We start from the raw sequence: 22,374 nt of genomic DNA on the forward strand, positions 1-22,374 counted from the left end.
ATGTGCGTGCAAGTGAGTGAGTGACAGACAAAAAATACTGCAAAGATTTATTCATCACCTTATTTCATGGTTGGCAGTCAAAATGATTTGCAGTTATGCATTTGTTCAATACTCTTTGAAGCAGAACTAATCATATTGCAACGATTGGAATGAAACAGCCTTAAATCCTGTATATTCAATTCTAAACTATAACTTAAGGTCAGCAAATGAGTCATTTTTGAAGCATCTAAAGCATGTAAATATTCACACTGCTTTCTTTTCAAGGCGTGTCACAATGTGTGTTTGGTGCGTCATCTTCAGCAGATGGTTGAGGCCATTTTCATTTTTCTTTGTTACAATGAAGAGAAAAGCCCACACAGGGAGGTGAGTAAGCTCTCATTTAATTCAACAGAATGAAATTATACAACCAGTGGTTAAAATCATAAATGAGTCCAATATAGGCTACATGTCTGTCTCTTTAGGGAAACAGGTTGTGCTTGTTTTACACACTCAGTTCATGGGGAAATTACATTTTCTCCTGGTAAGGGGTGGGTTTGGGAGTGGGATGGTTGCTATTTCGATTCAGTCCAGGTCTCACAACCAAACATTTCACATTCCATAAACCATCAATCATAGCCTGAATGCCCATATGCTAGAAAGCTCACTGAGCAGAAATAGACTTTTTTTTCTCTATTTCTTACCAAAATAAGACAGTCTCTTCATGTGCTCTTCCTGAGGAGAGACTGAATGGAGCGTACCTTCTGTGTATGTTTGAGGTAACCATGAAAATTACAGAATTATTATAGTAATATCACATCATTAACATTGTCATCATCATTATCATATTTCTGATCATCAACTTCCTCCTCATCATCATCATCATCATCATCATCATCATCATCATCATCATCATCATCATCATAACTGTACGTCATGGATAAGTCATCTTCATAAAATCATCTGAGCAACATTTGAAAAAGATTAAGAGTTAAAAGCCAAGCATCATCATGAGGCTGGATATATACTGGTTTTAACAGTACAGTACACTGACAAAAATAAAGACTCAAATTTTTAGAAGACGCACTATATATCATATATTTGTGCATGGCAGGTGAATAAATGTAGAAACTCAGTCCTGGGATGTCTTCGTCTTTTTCTCTCCTTGTTTCTGAGTGGTTAGCTGGTCTTCTAGGCTACCAAACAGAGAGCAGTCTTGGGTCTGCAGGGTCTGAGCCCTCTTCTTATGTGTCTCTTATGAAAAGGAGCGATTGAATGAGTGTAAGACTGGAGGAGAGACACGATATCTCCACCCTCCCTTCACCCATACACTCAATATCCTGAAGAATAGAACTGGCAGTCCTATTTTTTCCTCTTTTTGATCCTTTGTTCTTATATGCCAATTCTCCAAACTTTCAGACTTTAATAGGATAAGATCCTTCAGTGTGCAAAAGTTTCAATACTGCTTTGAAAGCAAAGGCAGAAGCAGGAAGAGGAGTGATCAGTTAAGGATTATTGTGACCCTCCTGTCTTCTCTTCTCCCGTCTCTCCTTTCCATGAGTGAAATATGAGCTCTTTCTGCATTCCCTTTCCCCTTTTCTTTCTCCGTTCACCATCTAGAAGTCCATGGACATGGAACGCTGTTGTGGGTCAACTATGGTCGTACTGTTACGAGCGCTGTTGCCACGGACACTAAGGGTTCCGCAGGCTCCTGCCATCCCACCACCGATACCTCCAGCGATGCCGCTAGGCCCCGCCATGCTCACTCCTCCCGCCATACCCATTCCCCCTGACATGGCCACTCCTCCTGTTATCCCCACTGCTCCTCCAATCCCTCCTCCTGCAATCCCTGATGCTCCTCCCATTGCTCCACCTGTGGCTCCTCCTCCAGCTATTGCTCCACGGCCATAGATCTCACATGGGATCTCCTCTGTGACGCGGTCCTCGATGACCTGCTGGTCGCAGTCGTGAGTCTGTGAGTGCTGCTTGTAGCCGTAGCAGCTCTTCTTGTAGCTGGCCGTGGAGTTGAAAGTCTTCATGGGCGGTGGCTTGGAGAAGTCGTTATGGTAGGATAGCTCCATGGAGCTCAGGGTGGTGCGGCTGTGCTTCATGCTGCCACCGCCAGTAGCCACTGAGGCTTGTGAGCCACAGTGGTGCTCATGGACACAGCGGGACATGGTGGAGGAGCGCCGCAGCTTGTGGAAGCTGTCCAGCTCCTCAGACAGGTCAGCTAAATCTGACGATATCTCCTTGTCACGCAGAGAGAAGAGCTCATAGTGGGGCGGGTCGAAAACCTCCTGGAAGCCTGCCTTGTTGAAAACACCGGGCCGGCGAGCTACAACCTTGAAAAGAAAAAGATCCATACAGACAGTTACATTTTTGTTGTTAGCAGGCCACTAGTTTTCACACTGATATGAATAAGATAATAGATGGAATACTACTCTAAAGACTAAAGAAAACACCCTTAATGTGCTACCTCAGGTCACTGAATACCCTATTCTTTCAGTTTCTTACTGTGAGTAGGTAAACATAAACCAAATTTCTATATTTGTAGACATGACACAGGAAATGTCCTTACAATTTGCATACATTTATATGCCTTTCCCAAAGATCACACAGGTAACCAGTAATCACGGAAATACACAATCCTTGTTGGCTATCTAAAAGAGTGGCTGCTGGGTGTCAAAAACATATGTCAGTTCTGTAGTCACCATTTTGCACAATGATGAGCAGGGAGGAATCCATTAGAGGAGTCAGAGACACCAAAATTGCTTCAACCAAAGAGAAAAAACCCATAAAACGAAACATCTCCTATATCATATTGCATTATTTTGAAACGGTGTGTCGTTGTGTGACTTTTTTTCCTGTCTCCAGAGCTACCTGCTCGGGAAATTCCCCCCATCACTTTCAATTATGTGTCTCTCCTTTCCCACTGAGCAAAAGGTCAACCACAAATAATGAGTTACCTTTTTCCTTGGCTGCTTCATCTGGACCAGGATGGAGATGATTAGAAGAACCAGAACTATGCCTGATGAGACTCCAATGACAGTTCCATGGGTCTTAGTGATCTGATGAAAAAGCCCCTTAGATCGCTTCTCTGGAGTCGGAACGGGTGAGGAGAGGAGAGAATAAGAAAAATAAACAAAGTAATGAGAATAAAAACATGTACAAACAGACAAATAGAAGACCAGACCTGCAGAAATATATCCTAATTAACCATAATTAGCTCACATGGGAAAAATTGTTCCAAAGAAGACAATCACCTTTGCAGTGGTTTTCATCCCATGGGTAGACACAGTTCTGAACGCCATTGCACACCAGGGAGTTGTTAATACACATGTTGCTATGGCAGAAGAATGTATTGGCTGAACAGGGGGCTGCGGGCAAAAGATAATACACAGAGATAATAGAATTTAGCAGAAGCAACAGGAAAACAGCTGTCTGACAGCGCAGAGTATAAAAATGACTGCACAGTGAAAATAACTGGAAGCTATTTCGATGATAATAACACTAAAAATAATGACAATGAAAAACAACAATAATTTGGCAGTTGAAATCTGTAGAGGCATGTAATAAAAATACATAATTTTTTGAAACACTAGAGGTCTAATGAAGACAGTCCACACAAGGGCATACATCATCATTTCCTGCAGACACAACATCGAGGGTGATGAGGTGAGGAGACGGCAGCTTCACTGAACTGCATCCGTCGTGTCAGGGGAGTTTGAGCAGCAAGGGAGAGAGGGGAGAGGAGTTGTGAAGGTGGATGGCTGGAAAACTAGGAGCAGGCAGACAGGAGAAATATGGAACAGATGAAAAGACAGGCAGGGGGTGGGGTGGTGGGAGAAATGGCTTCATGAGGTGCAAAGGCCCAGAAGAGTATCATGACACACCCCACATTAAAGTGACTGTTGGTGTATGAAGGCTGTGATGGCAGAGACAGAGATGACTGGTAATGGATGCTGGCTGCTGGGCTCAGGAGATCAATGCACCGCCAGTCAGAAGGAAGAGCTGCAAGGCTCAGGGAAGATGCAGATGTCTAGATTTTTGTATGGATGGCAAAAGGCTCAGGGAAACCTGTTTGTTCTGGAGGGGCTAGATGGGTGAAATAAAAGCCAGTTGAAAAGAAGTGGAAGAATATTTTATATGTGTGTTATAGTTTTCTCTGCCTGGCGTAAGCCTGGAGGGAATCATGCGTTTGTGTGTGTATCTGTCTCACCACAGCTACTTGCTTACACTGCTGGAGCCATTAGCCTACTATTTTTGTGCACATTTATGACTGTTTACTCAAGGTCCTTTTGTGGTTACAGTGAATTAATTTGTTTGATAAACCAATTTAATGACTGCTCAGTTTTATGCCATCATTAACTTCTAATTCTTCAGTCAGAATAAATGGGATGTTGCTTGTTACAGGCTGGATGCTGGCCTTTATCGAGGCCCAAAAACTGACATCTAAAGAAAAGTTTAGTTTCATTTTGAACTGGAGCAACTGAAGACTAATTATCTTACCATATACATATCCAATATATTATGATCCATTGAATCTAGACACAATATGAGATGAATAAATCCCTGTTTTTGTTTTCTTAGTTGCCATCTCAACTGTAAAGGAGCCAGGAGGGACAGCTAAGTGAGATTAAACTCTTCTTTGTTTGGGAGGGAGCATGGAAACACACCTGGCAGATATCTGCACTCTACTAAATGCACTGTCGAACCTGATAATGTAATAAATTCCTGATAATGTAATAACCCCGATAATGTAATAAAAATCTGCACTTGAGTCCATTGAAAATGTAATAAAACCTGATAATGTAATAACTTCCCGATAATGTAATAAAGTGCATTTCCCAATAATGTAATACACTTTTTACCAATAATGTAATAAAGTATAACATTAATGGGAGGTTATTACATTATCGGGTTAGCCTTCATTCCGCAAGTCCTGATAATGTAATAATTCCCCAATATTGTAATAATTTAACAGCAGACCACCCATTACTTGGGTTCAAGTGGTGATACTGTGTAGGCAACTCTAGCTCAAGAGCTCTAACGCCACCAACAGGTCAAAGTTCAATGTTTATTAACTTTTGACCCATTCATCCGTTTTTCACAAACGAGGTATCCATGACACAGGAATGGATTCAACAGCTTCTTGAAATCTAAAGGTGCTTAGCCGTGACAACCAATCAAACTGTCCCATATAACAGGTGAAAACTATCATATAATGAGGATTGTGTGTAAAACCAAGTATCCGTTGATCCGACAGAACAGCCTCTGTTGTTTATCCAACAGTATTTTACAAATTTAAGGAGAAAAAGGAATGATATAAAGACTCTTACGTACGAGCCTACATAATGTAGATGAATAGATAAGTAAAAATAGAGCACTATGATCATACATAAAAATAAGATTTGTGTGAGGCTCAATAGCAGTAGTTTGCTGAGTGGACTTGGAGCTCTCGTTAGTGCCAGTGTCATCTAATGGCGCAACGGAAGATAGATATAAGACTTAAAACTACATGGTCCTTCTGTTCCTTTTGTTACCTCTCTTCTATTGAGTGAAGCCAAGTTTATATACCTCAAAATCCTACAGTACAAATTTCCGAAACTGTGTACAGATTACTTTCTACCACATAGACTGAGTTACTATTTCGTATTTTGTTCTTTATCAGTGTCAAAGAAAGAGCATGATGACCAGAGAATACCTGTACAAACTTTTGAACCAGTTTTTTACGGTTTGTTCACTCCTCCAAACTGTCCTTTCCCAGTCAAACATTTTCCACCTCTGGATTTGCAGGCACAGACACACTTTCTGAGTCTTTATCACAGCTGAAACAGACTGTGGTTGGTTCCACCAGCTTCACCCACTGCCCCGAGGTCCACTGTGATGAGAGCTCTGAGGCTCCACTTCCCTTTCCCTGCATGGCTCCTCTGCCTCAAGGTTAAATAATTTTGACAAAGGCACATGTGTATGTGTGTAGGGGTGTGCATAAAAGAGTGTGTGTTGGAGTGCCCACCCCATCTATCTCCCAGTGAGCCTGTAGACGGGGTCTCTCCCCTGACACTGTGATCACTTCCAAACCCATTATGCGTGTCCCGCCTTCAAAATGTAGCCTCTCACAGCATGTCAACAACGCTTCACCCTCTTACCCACACCCTCCCTCCCTGCATACAGACACACACACATACATACGCACAAGTACAAAACGCAACACTGATGCACTCAGTGTGCGTGGGTGTGAGTGAATGTGAGTATTCAGTAGCGTCTTAATGTGTCTGGTTTACATGTCAGAGGGGGTTCAGCTGGAAGATTATAGCACATTAAAGATGATGGAGTGCGAAAGGCAAAACTCATCTTGTTCTCTGAGTGACAAAGATTAATGGTTCCCTTTGACCTCCAAGTAAACTTTGAGCCAGTCGCTGACTCTGACCAAATAAAGTTTGGGAGTTATTCAAGAGACTTGAGACTTCTCTGAGATGAACTGTGTGATCAGAATTAATGAGGACCCAAATGGTCTTAAGGACTCTCGGAGTAGAAAAAAAACACCCTTGCTGAATTTAAAAGGCCATTAAGTTCTGACTGCAATGGTTATGGGTTTGCTGATGAAAACAACATTAGCATTCACCCAGGGTTTGGGACGTGTGCAGGAGAATGTGGCAATTAATATCTCAGTCTATTCAGCCATTTAATGAAAATATTACGGTATGCTAACAGAAAAACTGTTTCCTGCATTGCAATTCCTGCTACGTTATGTGCAACAGCATCTGTTTAAAGTTGCTTGTCCTTCAAAAATGATGAAGCCTAATGTATAATTACTTCCAGTAGGTCCATTAACCCTACTCAGCTTTTCTTTACACCAAAATAGATAATTTCCTATTTTCCTGCTGTAAATGGCCTATAATAAGCACAGTATCATGCTGTGACATGCATATCAAAAATGATTTGATGCTTTCAGTTATTTAAAAATGCTGGAGTAAATAATTGGTTTTCTCATATCTATGCTCTGAACATGGCACAGCGTAATTAGCTTTCCACGCTGAAATGACACTTGACACACAGTATCTGTTAGTGACTACTGATGCAGGACCTCATATATCAACTGCTCTTGTGTTTCTGTGTGTGGGTGGATAAAGTCACTACAGTAAAGTAATAACATATGGTGCTTTTAGTCCAGTTACTCAGTCATAAAGGGCAAAGAAAACTGAAATGGAGCATTTTCTATTAGTGATCTCCATAATTGTTTAACTCTATCCCTAGATGTATCATTTCTCTTAGTCATAATGACCTTTTTTAATTTCATGCAGACTAAATAGATAAACAAACATTAAAATTAATCATTTTAACACTAAAGCACCCAGGAAATGTAACTTTCCCTGTTATTGTTGTATAGAACCAATCACAATGCTTATTTACAATAATTACAGGGTGGAAATCCCTGCCGATATAATAAATGGCCACTGAACAAAGAAAGCAAATGGCATAGCATTTTAACTCTGAAAAAAAAAATGGCACAGATAAAATAAATATTGCCATGACAACATGTAAGCATGACACAAGTCAACAGAAATAATGGAACAAGATGGAAGAACAGAGTCAAGGCTAAAGCATGTTGTCACTTGTACTCACGGTCAACAAATGAAGTAAAGAGCATGCGGAATCGGCTGAGCCGGCTCTTCTCGTCAGCCCACATTCGCACGACTCCCACGCCGTTATCCAGCATCACATCGTTGGCCACGGTGCTGCAGAACTTAGCCTTAAGGTTCTCGATTGCACTGCTGCCATCGTACACCGCCACAAAGTTCTTCTTGCACTCATTAGAGTGCTCCATCTGGTACTCCATAAAGCGTAGGTAGATCTGCAGATAGACAGGAGATGCAAATCAATTTGGAGGAAAAATAAACACAGCGATCATTATTTACCCCACAGCTGTCTAAACATAATCAGCAACTTTACTCTTTATGAAGGCAAATATGTGGTAACTATTGCATTGCATTAAGTCAGGAAAAGTAAGTATAGTTTTCTAAAAAGGCAAAAACTTCCAGATACAGATAATGAATACAATAGAGAAGTTTAGAGTAGGAAACCATAATAGATTGCCCACCTCCTCACCTGAGCATGCTGGGATAGGAACAGGATAAAGAGATTAGAAGATGGATAGAAGCTGCATTGGTGGACAACAGAATCGAATAATAGCAAAGTAAATCTAATCTAAGTTGTGATGCAAGCATGCATCATTCATCCACTAAAAGCTGGTAATGTAGAAAAGTCTTTGCAAATATCTGTCAAGGTGCTGTATACTCCTGTCTCCCTCTCCCTCCTTTGTTGGATGTGTCTCAATTCAGAGAATGCCGCAGGGACTGAAGGCTACTGAGCTCTGTGTGCACCTCCTCCACACATGAAGGAGTCTGGCCTAGTGCTGTGCTCATGTGGTTCTTACAAAGTCAGACATTTCCAAGCTTTGTACAAAGAAGCTGTGGTCAAACTCCTAACAATAGATTGTGAGTCAACAATTGGCAAACCTCTTACCTGTGATGATGACATCCCAAACACAACCACACGTTAAATACAACCACCTGATTTGATGAGACAATCAAACAACTGACTACAATACACCAATGTATCCTCCAAATTCATGCAGTTGTTATTTATGTTATAAATATCACAAATGTTTTTTTAATGCCACGTGTCTAAATGTTGTGAAAAAGGTCTACTGATATTACACCCAGGCTGATATGGGATTTTTGAGACCAATACCCAAAAAGTTTACACATTATGGTCGATATAATGAACTTTTGAGCTGGAATGAAAATAGACATTTTTCATGTGGATTAAGCACCTATTTTGCACCAATTCGTCGATGCAAAGGTACTCATACACTTTATTGCATTGTCAACTAATTCTTGGAATGACAACCAATAAAAATAAATAGCTAAATGAACACCAGTAGTGTGTTTACTATCAGTCAGACAACACATATGCCAATATTGACATATACAATATGTCTATAAACCAGTATTAGCTGACAAAATCTGTAGGGCTCCCCCTGTGTACCCATGAAAAGCACGGGTGTTACTAAAGACACTAATGAAGATCTGTTCTATTCAAGTGTCCCAGTCAGTCTTGACAGTGAGACAGCATGCACTGCTAAATTTAATTCAGCCATGCTCATTCTATTATTCACACCTGTGCTTTTTCCCCCCGTTCTGTGACATGTCAAAGTGGCCTCTGTTAAAAAGACCTGTAACAGAGCCTGTGAGCTGTCCATCCAACTACCTGAACAGCAGTTATAGCATTATGTTTCAACCAGCAAAGTAATTACAAAATAATGTGGGGTTTTTTAATGATTGTCAGCATAAAGTAGTTGTCAGCTTGATTAAGTCAGCAATGATTACATGACAAGATCTCGGCCAAAGGGAAACAACAACTTAGATGAAACTTCAGCAGCTTTAGCACACAAGCACCTGTAACCACACAGCAGTTAAGCAGCTGCTCTTATACTGCTGCTGAGTGTGCTGCTCTGTTCCTTCTGCCTCAATGAGCTAATATCTGGCAAAGCAAATCAGTGCTGCTGCTAAATTCAGATCCTCTTCACTGCTGCATCACACTGCACAAGTAGGACCAGTGAAGTGACCGTGGGGAACACACATCTGTGTGTGTGTGTGTGAGAGAGAGGAGTTACAAAAGGCATGAATGCTTACATGAGACTGCTTAAAATACAAGTGTGTAAACATATCAGTGTGTAATGTCTATGGGTAATTGCTTACAGTACACTATGTGACAGTATATTATGTAATCTGTGACTGTGTTTGCACATCAGCTGTTTTGTGCTTAATTAGATGTGCATGAATTTGTGTATGCATGTGTGTGTGTCACTATACTGTGGCAAGTGAGTAGCACAGGAGTGTGCTGATGACTCACTTCGTCATGAGGGAGAAGCAGAGCAGCAGTGAATCAAGGGTAGGGAGGTTATAGTTGTAATTTCAATGATGTTGTGGATATCAACTCATAAATATCAGAACTGCATTTCCAGGGCTCTATTTTATAAATAAAAATGCATTGTTTTTTTCCCATGGTGCCTCTCTGTGTATTTGCACTGCTTATACCCATTATGTATTTCATTAAAATCACAACACTGACATAACCACTGGAGGATTTGTTCTCAATGACAGGAGAACACAACAACAGCATATGCTACTCTGTACATTCATACAGAATACATACATCACTGATAAATCCAATGTGCATGTTGATACTGAAATTCCACACTGAATCATGCACTGACATGACATTTGCTGTTATATTAAGAAAAAAAGCTGATGATGTTCAAAGTGAAATGCCAGGGCAACTCTACTAATAGAAAGGAGGAACACACTGATAGTACACAAGGTGATTCTAAAGTTGACTGATGATTATTTAGAAAGTCTGAGCTATTCTTGTTTGTATTCAGAACATAACCTCAATTCAACTCTGTTTACACTGCAAGACTTCATGGCAAATTTCTAAATTGTTTCTCATCTCATTTTTTTTTGGATGACTATTCATATCTATTCTTGGATAGACTGCATGCGTCACCAGTGAGATGAGATTTTGTATCACTTGGCCCAGCTTAGAGCTGGAAAAAACTCCATGCAGTTTTTTTTATTGCTTATGCTGATTAACAATACCATACAATTCCATTTATTAGAAAGCTTATCGAATGGTCTCAGAAGGATGTGCAAGAAAAATATCATGCAAAGAAGTTTACAAAAGTAAGCAGATCCAAACAACAAATATACTGTGCTGGACAGAAGCACATGTAAAAGATGGAAAAACACAGTCTGAACACTCGATAATGATCCCATAAACATATTAGTCATTTAATAACTACAAAGTGATATTTCATCACTTGGTATCAAGCCCTTCTTAAAAGTTTGAAGAATGTGGAACATTCGTGTAACTGAGAGCAAAGTTCAGTATTTCCTCGAACATTGTTTAGTGCTTCAGTAGAGCTAACTTCTTAAACTAATGTCCATAAGAGAGGAGATGAATTAAGGCTTCTCTTTGTCAGATGTTTTAAAATGACTTTGAATATGAATCATCCCAAAAGAACCAGATCATATCTGTTTTAAAAGGGAGGATTCTGAAAGTACCAAACATGGGTTGAAGGATAGGATAGAAGCTATAAGTCCTGAAGATGAATGCTTCTTTTCCACTGCATGATTCGGCTGAACTCTACTCTCCTCAACTCATTTTTGGTACCAGCTGCTTTCTCAGTTTCCTTTTCCACAGCAAGTAGTACCCAATCAATGTAGGCCGGACTCTGAGCTGATCATAGCAACACACTAGTGACAGTTATGCAACTTCTCCACCTTCTAACATCAGCTCAGCTCGTGTTGAACCTTGACCGAAGTGGTACCAAAAGAAGCACTAGATACTAACAGCTGGGACACCAAAAAAAGAACAGTTCCAAGTGATTTGACTGTCAGGCTCTGCTGAGCCATGCGATGGAAATGAGGCCCAATATGGTCCCTTGTACTGACCTTGGACTGAGGAGGAGCCCTGATGGTCCAGATGCAGTCCAGAGCATCACCAGGCTTCACTCTCTCTTCCTCCTCCACCTGACTGGAGCGAATAACCCCATCCCATCCACCAATTTCAAACTGACAGTCTGTACAGAGACAGAGGAAATATAGAGGGGAGAGGAAGGAAAGAAAAGAAAGACAGATAAAGGTAAAATACAGGGCAGCAGAAAGGGAGAGAGAAGCAAGAAAGAGAAAGAAGGAGAAGAAACAGCAGAAGACAAAAGGGGTAGGATGAGAAGAGGAGCAGAACAGACAGAGAGACAGATAAAGGATTTTATTTAAAGACGAAAAAAAAGGATTTAAGGTAAAATTGAAGTGAGAACAGCCGATTAGGATGGAGGACAATAAGAAGACAGAAGAACAAAGGCAGAAAGACAGGGAGGAAAAAGCAGAATAAACGAGGCGTTTGTTTCCTTGTGTGTTTAGTTATGTGCATGTGTGTGTATGTACATCTTCTCACTTCATGTACAACTGTATGCTTGTCAAGGTACATTTGCAGGTTCAGCATTCACATCAGAGGCATAGATCGCCTCCGGTAAGCTTCTGAGCTCTTCAAAAAGGATTGAACACAAATCAGCATAATACTGAAGAGCTTACCTGGGATGGGGTTTAGCAGTCCGCCCACGTGCAGATGGAAATCAGGGTCTGAAATGATAAGATTTGGGAGGCACATTACTCTCAATCCACGCAGCAGAAATGGGTAAGCAGGGAACAGCAGATAAGATCCCATTAAGACAGGCCAGATAAAGCAGAATGGGGTCTGTTTGAAGCTAATATCTGTCGCATGATGGGAGACACTGATTTCAAGGAATATTGGGTTTAGATTCAGGGGGCTCTGATATTGGACATCTGTCTGCTGCAGAGCAAGAAAAATGAAAGAACCGCTGCTGGACCATGGGCGACCTATTGATGTCTGGCTCGCTCATGTTGAGTAATCTTTTATTGGAAACCACCACAAAAGAGACAAAAATATGTTTTGGGAAGAATGTTTTTGTAAAGTAACCAGATCCAGTTCTCTTAATGTATACAGAAATTAGCTTAAAGAATATGAGGGTGTACGGTGGAATTACATTCACTACAAATGTGCAGTTCAGGTGTCCCTACCTGCAATGAAAGTGTACTTAATGCGGAAACCAAGGCCTTCCAGCTCTTCATCGCTGGTGAACTTGATCCACATGAAACGGCCTGTCGATGTAACCAGGCCCGGGTTCTGTCCCCCACAGAAGCGATTAATGAGCGGCGAGAACCCAAATGGCCCATCACGGATTTCGATGTGATCGAAGCGGCACTCGAATGATGGCTCGATGTAGTAAGTCTTATCAAAAACCAGCTGAATCCTTTGTCTAGGGAGAGCTTTAGAGGACAAGGGAGTGGGGAGAGAAAGGAAACAAAAGGGGTAAATCCACGACAGGAATAAAATTAAATCTTGCTTTTGCAGGACAATGACAAATCTGGATGGTATTCTAAAGCATAAAGCAGAGTCAAATATGAGTTAATCTGGATTTTGAAGTTCAGCACTTACGGTTAATTTTTGCCCCCCCCCAGCTAACAAACTTTGTAGAAGTTGGCTTCAACTGGTGACAAAAGTCCCTTTCAGACATGGAATATGTTACAATGCTGATCTTATCAATCTGTTAAGTAAGGTTTTTTGTTATTCAGACACAGCTTGCTTTACTGTGTTTAAATGTTCCTTTAATCAGACATGACAGATATTTTTTGTCATATCTGGTGTGCAAAAGGAAGCATGCATTGAGAAGAACAGCACTCAGTGAAGGACAGTTGTACAGTTGTTAGTCCTCTCGCAGACTGCATTGATGTTAAAACTGTGTCTGAAGACCATTATGAGAACCATCATGAGGGATGCTCTACCAGCTTGTATGTACTTCAGGTGTTCTATGTGCTGGATAAACTTGTTTAGACTTATGCCGGTCGATCCAATTCATCCAGTTTTTACCTGCTCTGCCATAACTTCTTAGCAAGATTCTGCCTAGATGCTCTCCCAAAACAGCAGAAACAGAAATGATTACACGGATTGACATCAATGTTTAACCTTATACGATCACCCAGACTTTGTTAATGCTTTGGTTTGTGCTTTACAAATGTGGTTGACAGCATTATAGGCCCATTTTTTAACAAGAAAGAAAGAATCAGCAAACAGGACAAGCTAATCACTCACTATCATTTTCTTTAGAGATAGCTTTACATGAACACAAAGGTGCATATTCAAATATAAAAGCATGCATCACACAGCAGTTGCACAAGGCACACAGACATACTGTAAATGCACAGACATGAACAAAGGCTACACAAACAGAGACCAAGTCTAAAATGTCAGCGTTAATATTTTAAATTAAATCAAATTTTAAAATGTTTCTTGCCGTTAAAGCTGAAACTACAGACCACCGTGAGCGTTAGGGACACTCTCCCCACTTACATATACTTCACATGTTCTGGATAAACTGGACCAACCCAATCAAGTACAAGCTTCCCAGCAAGATTCTGCCTCTATACTCTCCGAAAGCAGTGTTTGCAAAGATTAACATAGATGTTTAACCTAATTGTATCACCCAGAATTTGTTTTTGCTTTGGTGTGTACTTTCCAATTGTGGTTGGGAGCATTATAAGCACATTTCTGCATCTGACAAATGCATGCATAACGCATGAGGGAACAGAACAAGCTGAACAGTCACTATCATTTAACACAACATAAACACAAAGGTGCATATCCACATATGCCAGCATGTGTCACACACTTGCATGCACAATGCACACAGATACATATGTACACACATGAACAAAAGCATACACTAACAGAGACACAGTCTGACATGTCAGCATTACTATCTCTGACTCAGTGAATCCAGAACATTGCAACCAAAGCACAAACTGTAGTTCACAAGTTCATCCGTCATGCACATCTACAGTATGTTTATACACTGAATGGACAGAGTTCTTTAATAATGCTAAAGCTCCCTACATAGAGGAAGTATTTAACAAGGGCAATTCATGCCTGCCCTGGGAGATGAATCACACTAAATAAAGATGCTGAGGGTGGGAGGTGGGGCTCTGAATCATCTCTGGCAACTAAGCATGCCTTGTTAGAGAAAAAAAGAGCGATGTCAAGGGCGGTACATGTGTATGGTGCTGTTTGAAACTGAATATGTGTCTGTGTTCTTGTCTTTGAATTTGAGCCTGAGTGTTCTCCCTTTCTGCTTGAAGGAGCAGCTTGTGGGTCTGCACTTCCTGCTATCTGTGTGTTCATTCCCTGGTGCATTGAGAATCATTTTCTCTGTAACTTTCTATCTCTCACACACACACACACACACACACACACACCACAGCTTGATACAGATAGAGCAGAAACTATAATCACTCGATCCACTGAGCTGATGAACTGAGGGACATGACATAATCAATGAGTCTCGCTAACCACAAATTATGATTACAAAGCTATCTGATTAGCACTTGTGCCAAACGTGAGCATCTCCCTGTCTCTGTGAGAGGCAGAATAAAAGGCTCAAGACCGGAGCTTGGATATGAATATAACTAAGGCAATTCAAGACTAAATAATAGCAAATGATAGGTTTCATCTGTCGCTTCACAGACCCACTGCACACACCAGTTGGCTGTCTTGGATGGAGTCACGGCTTACTCATCAACAATAGGCCTGGGCCTGATTTGTCCACAGGGGGAGCCCTTGAGCCATGTGTAAAATCTGTTCCCCACTACAGCAAGAAAACCAAGCACACAACTCATGAAAGGCTGTCTTTTAACTTCATTGACAAACAGTCCATCAATTAAGAATGAGAACACATCAACCAATATCCCAACCTGATATCCCATAGCCGCTAATGATGCTACTTCCATTATGACTCCCGTACAGCTGGCCACCAAATTACTGATGGATGTTATATTTCTGGTAAACACTAAAGCGATGACAAGGACACTTGCAATTCAGTGACATGCCACCGAAGCTCACTTGTATAGCAGATGTTCATCTATTTTATATTTCAGGCAGTAGTGGAGTCTTCTGGCACACCCTGCCAATACAGATGAACACAGCACTACTCTGATTAGGCCAAAAGTCAGGGGCTACCCACAATGCGCCACTCTCCATCATTTTCAAAGGGTTATATCTGTGGGGTGAAACAAATTCAGGATGGCTCATTCGAAAAATGTCAAGCTGACTGCCCACCGGCAAAGGAACAGAAAATCAGATAGGGGCGAGGTTATATAAAACAATGTCAGTCAGACTAATGACATTCACTGAAGGAGGCAATATGCTGAAAGGCGGGAAACTGTGTCAGCTGTTCTGATGACGACAGCTACTGAGCAGAAGATGAAGTGTTCAGATGGAAAAGGACCCTTCTTTACCTTCCAGGATGTAAACACACTCCTTGTTGGGCGGGTAAGTGTTGGGGTAGTTTGGCGATGTGAACACCCCGCCGTTGATGTTGCGGACCCAGGTGCCACATTCGTTCTGGTTAGGGCTCTGGCCGCCATGATCGTTTGGGGAATCTTGAAGCAGAAAGGCAGAGAATAGACGAACAGATGGGTTATTGAGTCAGGGGATCAATATGGGAACGATTGGAAGGCAGGGAGAGCGGAAGGATCGTTGGCGTGAGAAAAGGAAAAAGCAGGCAAGGAATAAAGAGTTAGCAAAGGCAGGACAGAAATCAGAAAGTAACCCTTTTGTGCAATGATACAAGTAGTGATAATGCCTCTGATTTTAGACTGATTCATGGGTGAAACAACATTTATAAAATGGAGGAGCTTTTGAGCTCTAGCTTACCTTTAGTTCTCTGTGCCAGAGCGAAACCCTCTTCTATTAGAAAGAAGAGTATCCACGCTGTAAAACAGAGATATAACACATTAGTCACAGGTGACATAAGACTGCATTAATATCCTTTGTTTAACAACTAAACATGGAAATCCCTAAACTGACACAAAATAAGTATATGTGATCGGCTGACTTTGATGAACAGCAAGTAAAACACAGATCAATACAATTTTAATTTTAATCCCTGATTGAGTAGGTAAATTAAAAAAATTATAGATTAGCTGTGAGGGATATAATAAAGATGAGGCATTTATAGGCATATATTTATAATACTATTAAAAGTTCAGGATATAATCATATTGTTTCCAAGACAAAGCATTTATGAAAGGGTAATATTCAGAGGCAATTAGTAATTAAGGATTTTGTAAATTTTGAAGCTAGGCTGAAAGAGATACTTGGCATTAAAAATGTAGAATTGCAATCCCTGGAGTATATATTTCTAATTTAAATGGTCCCACATTGTAAAAAGTAAGATTTCAGTTTCTTTTTTGATAATAAATCAGGTCTAGGTTCTATAATAGTACTGTGAAGGTATGTAAACTAAACACTAAATCCACAGAGAAATGTACACAACCCATATTTAAAAACTGTGACTTAAAATAAGACTCTCAGTGCTTCTGAGATTGTGTTGTCACAACTACAATGTAAATTATTTATAGGTTTAAAGTGCTGCTTCAGTGCTGTTACAGTCATTCCCCAGCAGTAATGATATTATAGAGACACCAAGTATGCAGAAAAACTGACCAATCAGAGCACACTGAGCTTTTTTTTGGGAGGGAACCTTAAAGAGACAGGCATTAAAATGAACATTAAAGTATAGTATTACTAGCATCGCTGGATAAGAGTTAATAAAGTAAATGCAAACCCTCAGACAGCATGTTCTTCTTCATTAATAAATACATGTATAAATTGCTACACATTTCTTTATTTCATCATATTGACCTAGAAATGCAACTAATAATTATTTTCTACCGTTATTAATCTGTCTATTATTTTCTTGATTGGTGTAGAATCATGCTGCTATATACTTTGTAGGGTCAAAGTGGGTTAAGGTAGCTTAGTTAACTTCAGAAGCAGCAATGGTAAATATTTCTAGGATAAGTATTTTTTTTCTTAAATAAAAATGGCTCTAAAATAATAATGTAGTTGCTGGAAAGTTGATGCAGAGATGTAAGCAATAGAAGTAGGTTAGTCACAGTCAGGCCATGATGACCCCTGCTGGAGTGGGTGTGGATGAGGGGTCTATTTGTGACATTTTTGTCCCCCTGTCAATAATTGCTTAAGGCTGGCCTGGTAACAGCTGACACAGTTACTACCTGTCGTGGTACCAGCATGATTACATGCAGAAACTGTAGTTGTGGAAGAAGTACTGAGATATTTTACTATAAAAGTAGCAATACTAAAGTGTCACAAGACATTGTCATGCATTAACAATCTTGCATTTGTAAAAGCAAACTATTAGAATGAAAATACACTTGAAATATGTAATGCACAAGTTTGCATAGTCATTTTTTGCAGAATGGCCCGCTTAAATACTGCAGCTGGTAAAGGAGGACCTAAGTTTAAAGTATCATAAAGTGAAAACAATATAAGTACTGGAAAACCATACTTAAGTATAGTTGCACTTAGATGCATTCTACCACTGGCAGTAGATATGAAAGGATTATTGGAGGTTGTCGAAGTAGTAGAACAGCAGCTGTGCACTGGGAATTGGCTGGCAGCAATAACGGTAATAGCAGTAGCAGCAGGAGCAGCAAGTTGCAGTTCATTAAAGATACTTTTAAACCATCAACGCTCATCCAAACCACAAGACATAACCTACTAATCTGCAGCCTCTAGACACCAGAAACATCACGCATTAGCAGGAAAAAAAAAACAGGATTACAGGCTCCAAGGCTGATGAGTCGACAGTCATTTGGGCAGAGTACGGCTACAGACAATAGGTGCAATATGTTTCAATACAATGATATCTGCACTGAGGGCGAGCATGTTACAGCTCCTGACACTGTCTTGCTCTGATAAGCCACTGTAGACCTGATCCCCTCTGAGTTCATAATAGGTTGGCCCACTCACATCGAATTAGAGAGCAAGCATGAGCCTGGCAAGTTGCATAATGGCACCCAGGAAGGAAGGATGAAAGAGAGAGAGAGGGATGGAGAGAGCAGGAAAGAGAGAGGGGGTGGGCTTCTAATGAAGAAGAATGCATGGTTAACATAAGCAGTGAACACAACTGCACCAATGAGCAGGCAAGTTTGAATGGACTCGTTTTAAAATACACACACACACACACACACACACACACACACACACACACACACACACACACACACACACATACACACAGCCCCAAGGCTTCCGGTTCCTCATTACTTCTATCTCCATTATCTTGCAATGAAGTACCGTAGGTGGGAGTTTGAACCACCACAGGCACATTTAGAGAACAGACCACCCAAACTCAAGAACCAAATAACAGAGAGATGCCCCAGGCTCTCACTTTGTGCTTAAAAAAAATTATAAACCAGTTATTAACTCTTGCAGATAGCAGGGGCACTGTAAACAGCTGATGCCCTCCACAAAGCTAGGAATCTTGTCATCATTTAACATGCTTCTGTTTGGAAATTAACAAAACAGACTTAAAAAAACCCAACAACTTGTTTTGGGTATCATTTTTTGTTCTTACTGTAAAGAGTTTTAAACCAAAGAGATGCCTTGAGCTGCAGTGGCAGAAATGTGTATCAAGCATATAAATATTTTAATTAACGTATTAGGCAAACGCTGCATAATTGATGCAGGCATTTGTAACATCTTTTGTAATATTATAAATAAATCACAAGCTAAATATAGTTGCAGCATTGTCACTTCAACACCAAGAGAACACGTTGTAACTGTGAATAGAAATGGGTGATACATGATAAGTGATTTACAATGAATGTAAATCAATAGTATCGAAAAAGCATCGGTCTTACTATCTGCTGTCCTCCCCCCTAAAGTAGGCCTACACTATAAGGTACAGGCTATTATGGGTCATTCATGGCCGGCTAAGTTCCTTAAAGAAACATCCCGACATTTGAAGGCATCCTCACATCCCGCTGAAAGAAGTTTTATCTGACCTCTGGTCATTTTTAAGAACTAGAGGAAAAAATTACCGCGGGTTCAACACGCGATTCTAGGTCATGCCATTTCATTTTTACATCACTTCTCACATCTTCTTACAAGCCAAACTGAGGCTGGACATTATCTGCCTTTTCTCCTCCACTGAGCATCACTCAAGACGCAGAGACCACCATAGCCTGCCGTAAAACACAGCTTAGAGATAATATTATCGAGTGTATAATGTTTTTTTGTTGTTGCTATAACAATAAGGAACTAGCTACGGTCTTAATTAGGTCTATACGAAGTTCAGTTCAAGGACTATCAGCTAAAACCGTCCAGCAGATATAAGTCGGCCTACTTTAATAATCTAACTGCTTAATGAGCCAAGGCAAGAATGGGTTAACCATAGCAAAAATAAAGTTACTAATAGAGCTTCACTATCCAAGTCCACACAAAGATAACATTATTAAAAAAAAAAAAAAAAGAACAACGCCATTCTGGTCTAACAAGTGAGAGCCACATGTAGGCCACACCTGCGGCCACTTGAGCTAATTCAATCACATGTGAAATAGGCTGTAGCACTTATAACAGTCAGCCCTGCAGTTAAATAGACAGTTTTTTTTTTTGTTTTTTACAAAGAAACCATTTACAAATATTTATCTGTTTAAGGCCACAGCTAGCTGCTGCTGCAGTAAACCGCCCACACCAACAGCGTCAAGCTTCACTGAACGCATCAAGAGGCGCTGCTGCGGCGCGTGCCCCAGGTGTTGATGGCGCGAGACAGTAGAGCCGGAGCGGGAGTCACTTGAGCAGCAGCAGCTCGCGCTCACGACAGCGGACATCAGTGTCTGACTCTGAACTTAATAGGAGATATATAGTCGGAGTTGTAAGTAGTTTGAAGTAACAGGAGCGGCTGTTTGTTTTAAAAATGTTATTTGAAGAAAAATACGGCACCTACATTCCTGAGGATAATACAGTATTTGTGGCACGCAGTGTCAGTGAGATCAATGGTCAAACTGTCCGCTTATTAAGAAACACTCATGGATATCAAATAATAGGCCTGTTTGAGTTTTACTGTCCATTATAATTATAAATCATAATCAGATTGCACTCACGTATTTGCACAGAGGCACACCTCGCTGTGCCTAAACTGGCTGCGAAACCTGTGGTTCGGGTCCCTTCACGCTCAAATGTTCCTGCATATTTATGAGCATTACAGTAGAATAACGGATCATGTTTTTTATTATATGGGATGCTCAAAACCAACAGCGGATTGATGAAACGTTTAAGGAACCATTTGGCGGCTCTGGCCAAAACCAACCAGACCAAACTCAGAGGAGGCAATCTGGCTTTTGCTGAATCTTAGAAAAAATGGGAAGCAGACCAACAGATGCTGGAACTTAAACGGAGCAGTGAGTAGTTAATGGCGCTGTCGATCAATGATGTGGGTAATAAAACAGTAAGATTTAAACAGTCACAAGAGGGCAAGTTGATACTGAAGACAATTAAACGAGGCAGAAAGAGAGACGTGGCAGAAGGTGGTGGGAAGATTGGACACTTTGTATTTATTCACCTGTGAATTGCTTCATTTTGAGAGAAGCGCGCTTGAAAAAATTAAGATTTTTAAAAAACTGTTCTGAAGCTGATCTATAGTGAGTATTTATGATTTCATGCAACCCCAATTGCTTTGGACGTGTTGAAATCCGCACCACCTGCAAACCAGGCATCTAGCGTGCTAAAAAGCGAAAAGGCAAAGAGGTAAATGCATTAAAGATTAAAATAAACAGTCGATTGTTTCTGCCCAAGGCGCGGGACCATGACGCGCATTACGGATTCTCGGGCAGCTCGTTTCCAACTCACCTCTGTGCATTTCCTCTCACGGTGTGATTCCAACCCAAAAGCACCTTTCTAAAAACGCCCTCCTATTCTGTCCATTTTAGGGGTCCAAGCGTCTCTTCACAAAATCCAACTTTTCTCTGTCAACCGTAAATCCATTACGCAGAGCCACGCTCCAAGAACAGAAACAGCACCAGGCTCTGGTTCAGTCGGTCCCGCTGCGTTAGGTTGGAAGATCAACGTTGCTGCGAGCCTTTCAGCCAGGCATCATCACCGAGAGACAGCTTCCAGAGGGACAACAGCGGAGATGACAAGTGGAGGATGCACTGATCCAGGAGGACTGACGCGCTCTAGGAGAAGTAGGTATCCAAAAGACGCATATGGATGTATGATGGATGGAGAGTGAGATAGAGATGAGGAAGAGTACGGAGGAGGAGGAGGAGGAGGAGGAGGAGAGTCCGTCTCTGTCTACTCTCCGCCCGTGTCTGAACTAAGAAATGCTCCTGAACGAAGCTCATTTAAGCCGTGGGCGCTGCTTACATCAATGAGTGGCTTGTCATGAGCATCGTCAAGATAGACACAATGAAGAAATTACTTTTCCGGTCCCGTTTTTCAAAATAAAGCTCACTGGCAAACTTGTTGCAGCAATGACTTGATGTAAGTGTTCACAAAAAAATGCAGCTATTCCACGTAAGACCACACATGGGACTTTTGTTTACATTGTCTTAGTTAATTATTATGGGATGTATTCTGTGGCGATCCTAGATTGTGGGGCGGCCCAGACAAAGAAGCCCATTGAAGCCTATAATTAACTAACTAACTAACTGATTGACTAATTAACTGACTAACAAACTGCATTATCCAGCTACCACAAAGTAGCTAGAAGGGGCCCCACTAAGGGGGTTTGGGGGCAGTGGTGGTGCTCTCTATAGTGTCTTATCGGGATGTTTGAGGGGGTTTACAGTTGTCATTCCAGTGTGCCAATATAAATAGCCATTGGTGGCCGGTTGGGCCAATTTGCCTGGTCTGGCAAGTAGTATTGGTTAATGATGCTGGGGAAAATGGACA

The 22,374-nt window shown here is 40.9% G+C and overlaps 1 protein-coding gene across 1 annotated transcript; it reads right to left on the reverse strand.

Moving 5' to 3' along the window:
• Positions 1 to 362: 362 nt before the first annotated feature.
• Positions 363 to 21,716, reverse strand: LOC131988038 (neuropilin and tolloid-like protein 2). Its single transcript, XM_059353036.1, has 10 exons — positions 21,331 to 21,716; positions 16,330 to 16,386; positions 15,912 to 16,055; positions 12,642 to 12,890; positions 12,135 to 12,182; positions 11,496 to 11,623; positions 7,603 to 7,831; positions 3,240 to 3,353; positions 2,943 to 3,073; positions 363 to 2,318 (listed from the first exon to the last, which is right to left on the reverse strand). The coding sequence occupies exons 1-10, from the start codon at positions 21,338 to 21,340 to the stop codon at positions 1,593 to 1,595; spliced, it is 1,836 nt and encodes a 611-aa protein (XP_059209019.1). The 5' UTR covers positions 21,341 to 21,716; the 3' UTR covers positions 363 to 1,592.
• Positions 21,717 to 22,374: the final 658 nt, after the last annotated feature.

Source organism: Centropristis striata, chromosome 2 (assembly GCF_030273125.1).
Source record: "Centropristis striata isolate RG_2023a ecotype Rhode Island chromosome 2, C.striata_1.0, whole genome shotgun sequence".
Lineage (NCBI taxonomy): Eukaryota > Metazoa > Chordata > Actinopteri > Perciformes > Serranidae > Centropristis > Centropristis striata.

Excerpts from the sequence above, each read along its gene's own strand:
- LOC131988038 (XM_059353036.1), bottom strand. Across the intron at positions 12,891-15,911 it reads GTGTGTTTACATCCTGGAAG|CTCTCCCTAGACAAAGGATT; the intron begins GTAAAGAAGGGT and ends TGTCCTCTAAAG. Across the intron at positions 2,319-2,942 it reads TGAAGCAGCCAAGGAAAAAG|GTTGTAGCTCGCCGGCCCGG; the intron begins GTAACTCATTAT and ends TTTCTTTTCAAG.